This window comes from Pteropus vampyrus, unplaced genomic scaffold, assembly GCF_000151845.1.
Source record: "Pteropus vampyrus isolate Shadow unplaced genomic scaffold, Pvam_2.0 Scaffold81, whole genome shotgun sequence".
Taxonomy (NCBI): domain Eukaryota; kingdom Metazoa; phylum Chordata; class Mammalia; order Chiroptera; family Pteropodidae; genus Pteropus; species Pteropus vampyrus.
Window position 1 is genome coordinate 5315141 of NW_011888862.1, and position 2445 is coordinate 5317585.

General features: G+C 39.7%; 1 protein-coding gene across 5 annotated transcripts in view; it reads right to left on the minus strand.

Moving 5' to 3' along the window:
* CTPS2 (CTP synthase 2) overlaps positions 1 to 2445 on the minus strand; it is a 93057-nt gene that overhangs the window by 32515 nt on the left and 58097 nt on the right. For all 5 annotated transcript variants that reach the window (XM_023532310.1, XM_023532309.1, XM_023532312.1 and 2 more), the window contains one exon: positions 1754 to 1850. In XM_023532310.1, coding sequence (XP_023388078.1) covers positions 1754 to 1850 — 97 coding nt within the window. The remainder of the gene's footprint in view (positions 1 to 1753; positions 1851 to 2445) is intronic.

Genomic DNA, 2445 nt, shown 5'->3' on the forward strand with positions numbered 1-2445 from the left:
TGATACATGTTACAGTGTGGATGTAACCTTAAAAACATTATGCTAAAAACCAAACAAACAAACAAACAAACAAAACATTATGCTGAATGAAAGAAGCCAAACAGAAGACCACATGTCATATGGTTCCATTTCTATGAAATGTCCAGAAGAGGCAAATCAATAGAGACGGTTACTAGATTAACTTAGGCCTGGAGGAGTGGTGTTGATAGCTAAAGGGAACAGGGTTTCTTTTTGAAGTGGTAAAAATGTTCAAACATTGACTGTGGTGATAGTTACACAACTCTGTGAAATCATTAGAAAATAGTAAATTGTACACTTTTAACAGATAAATTGTATGGTATGTAAACTATATCTCGATAAAGCTGTTTAAAATTTTTTTCCAGGCAGGCAAAAGACATTAAGCAACAAGCTTTGGTGTTATATCTAAAATTCATAAAAATCATCAACATTACTTTTACGGCTACTGTAAAGAAAATCAAATCCTGAATCCGTCTTATTTCCATCAAGACAAATAAAAATTTTAAATATATTAAACACGTGCTTTAAAAAAAAGTTTAGTACAATTATCACTGAATCTTTTATAGCAGATGTAATTTCAAAACTAAATTTCTATATTTTGTCACTTAGGCAATCATTTGAACACAATTTCAAAGTATTTGAAAACATCTGAAAGCCAAAGAATCGATGCTAATAGCCACAAAGAGAAAAAAAATCTTATAAAGAAAACGGTCACTTAGAGAACAACGATTTTTTTTTTTAACGGTTTCTTATCCAGAGAAAGTAGGGAAATGCGTGTACTTTGAAACTTCTCTTTTCTCAATTTCATTCTTGCTAGGAAGCTTTATATTCCTTAGAAGCTGTTTATCATCCTTAAAGGAGAAACTCATATTTCTGGTCTTATTTTTCTTTGAGGTAAGAAGGCATTTTTCTCAGGCATTCTTATAACTTCCTGGGAGCGAGGCTGGCCGCCCCAGGGACCTGGGCTCCCTCCTCTGCAGCTGGCCCTTCTACCAGCATTCGTGTCCCCTTTCATGCCTTTCTTTCTAGTGGTTTTGAGGCCCCGGAAGGGCAGGACTGGTATCTGTCCTGGTCACTATGAGATTCTGCCCGTGCAGAATCTCACATGGTGCGTATGGCACAGAGTAGACACTCAAGACATATTTACTAAATTGAATTAAGGGCTTTGGGGGCTTTTTGGTTTTTTTTTTTACATTAAGTTGTTCTCATGGGGTATGTTAATGTTGGGGCAAAATTCCTCAGAATTTAGAATAATCTTATCGGGAGAAGATCACTAAATATGAGCGCATGATATTTTCTTCTCCCCACGCTGGAGCCACTGGGGGGACAGAGAAATAGCCTCCTGAGACATAACTGCCCTCTTCCTCAAGAAGTTCCTGAATTAGTGGCTAAAACCAAGCAGACGTGAAATAATTAAACGGGGAGTTTAAATGTAGTGGTGAGAACAGTGGATTCAAAAGAACTGAGTTGGGATCAGGGCTCTTCCCAAGGGAGGACATCCCCAGAGCGCCGGACAGGGCATCGAGAAGATCAAATAAGAAGGGGTGTTCACGTGGGACTCTTCTGGGGAGAAGAATGGGGAAGCAGGAGGAGCAGACACGTTTGGGGGTGGGGGAGGGGACAGGTGATAGGAAGTCGGAGCCCCTGAGGCCGCTGGAAGGGAAACGGGAGAGGTGGAAGGACCAAAGCAAATGACACTCGACGTCTTATAAAACAAACGATCTGCGAAACTTACTTAAGATTGAATTTTCAGTTTTGAAAACAGTTCTTCTTATTCCCAGCCTCATCGTTCCTCCCAGATTGCCAGGGTTGTGTTCCGGCATATCAATCACCTTAGAAAAACAAAACAAATCTGGTCTTGTCAACTTGTAAAAACATCATTTCCCCGATTTCAAGCTTTGCTTTTAGAGGAATGATCATTGGGTAAGGATGTTCCATAAACAATAAAATCTGATATTCCTTCCAGTTTTCCTATTCGAAGACAGTCATACTTTATACAGGCCTCACAGTATGTTTCCTTTTTGTCTCTGCTTCTCATCTTTCATTCAAATCACTTGTAAAAAATTCATCAGAGGCGTCTTGATGACCTTCCTCCTGTCATACCTCAACCTGTCAGTTCTGGGCAATGTTCACACTTCGAGCTCTGGATGTCTGGGGCCTCCCGCTTTCGTATTCACATCCCTCCCATAATAACCGCCCTCTCCCGCTGGCCACTTCACTCCCTAAAGACTCTCCATAAGCAAACCTGTCAATCTTTGTGGAAAAGAACACCAAAAGTACTCATTTGTAGAAAACCATTAGAAAGATTCTTAAAATAAAAAAGATAATATCATTCATTCTAGCACATTCTATATATAGGTCAGAAACCTAAGCACCACCCTGGATCTCTCCCTCTTCTTCATCCATCATATCCAATCTGTCAGGTCC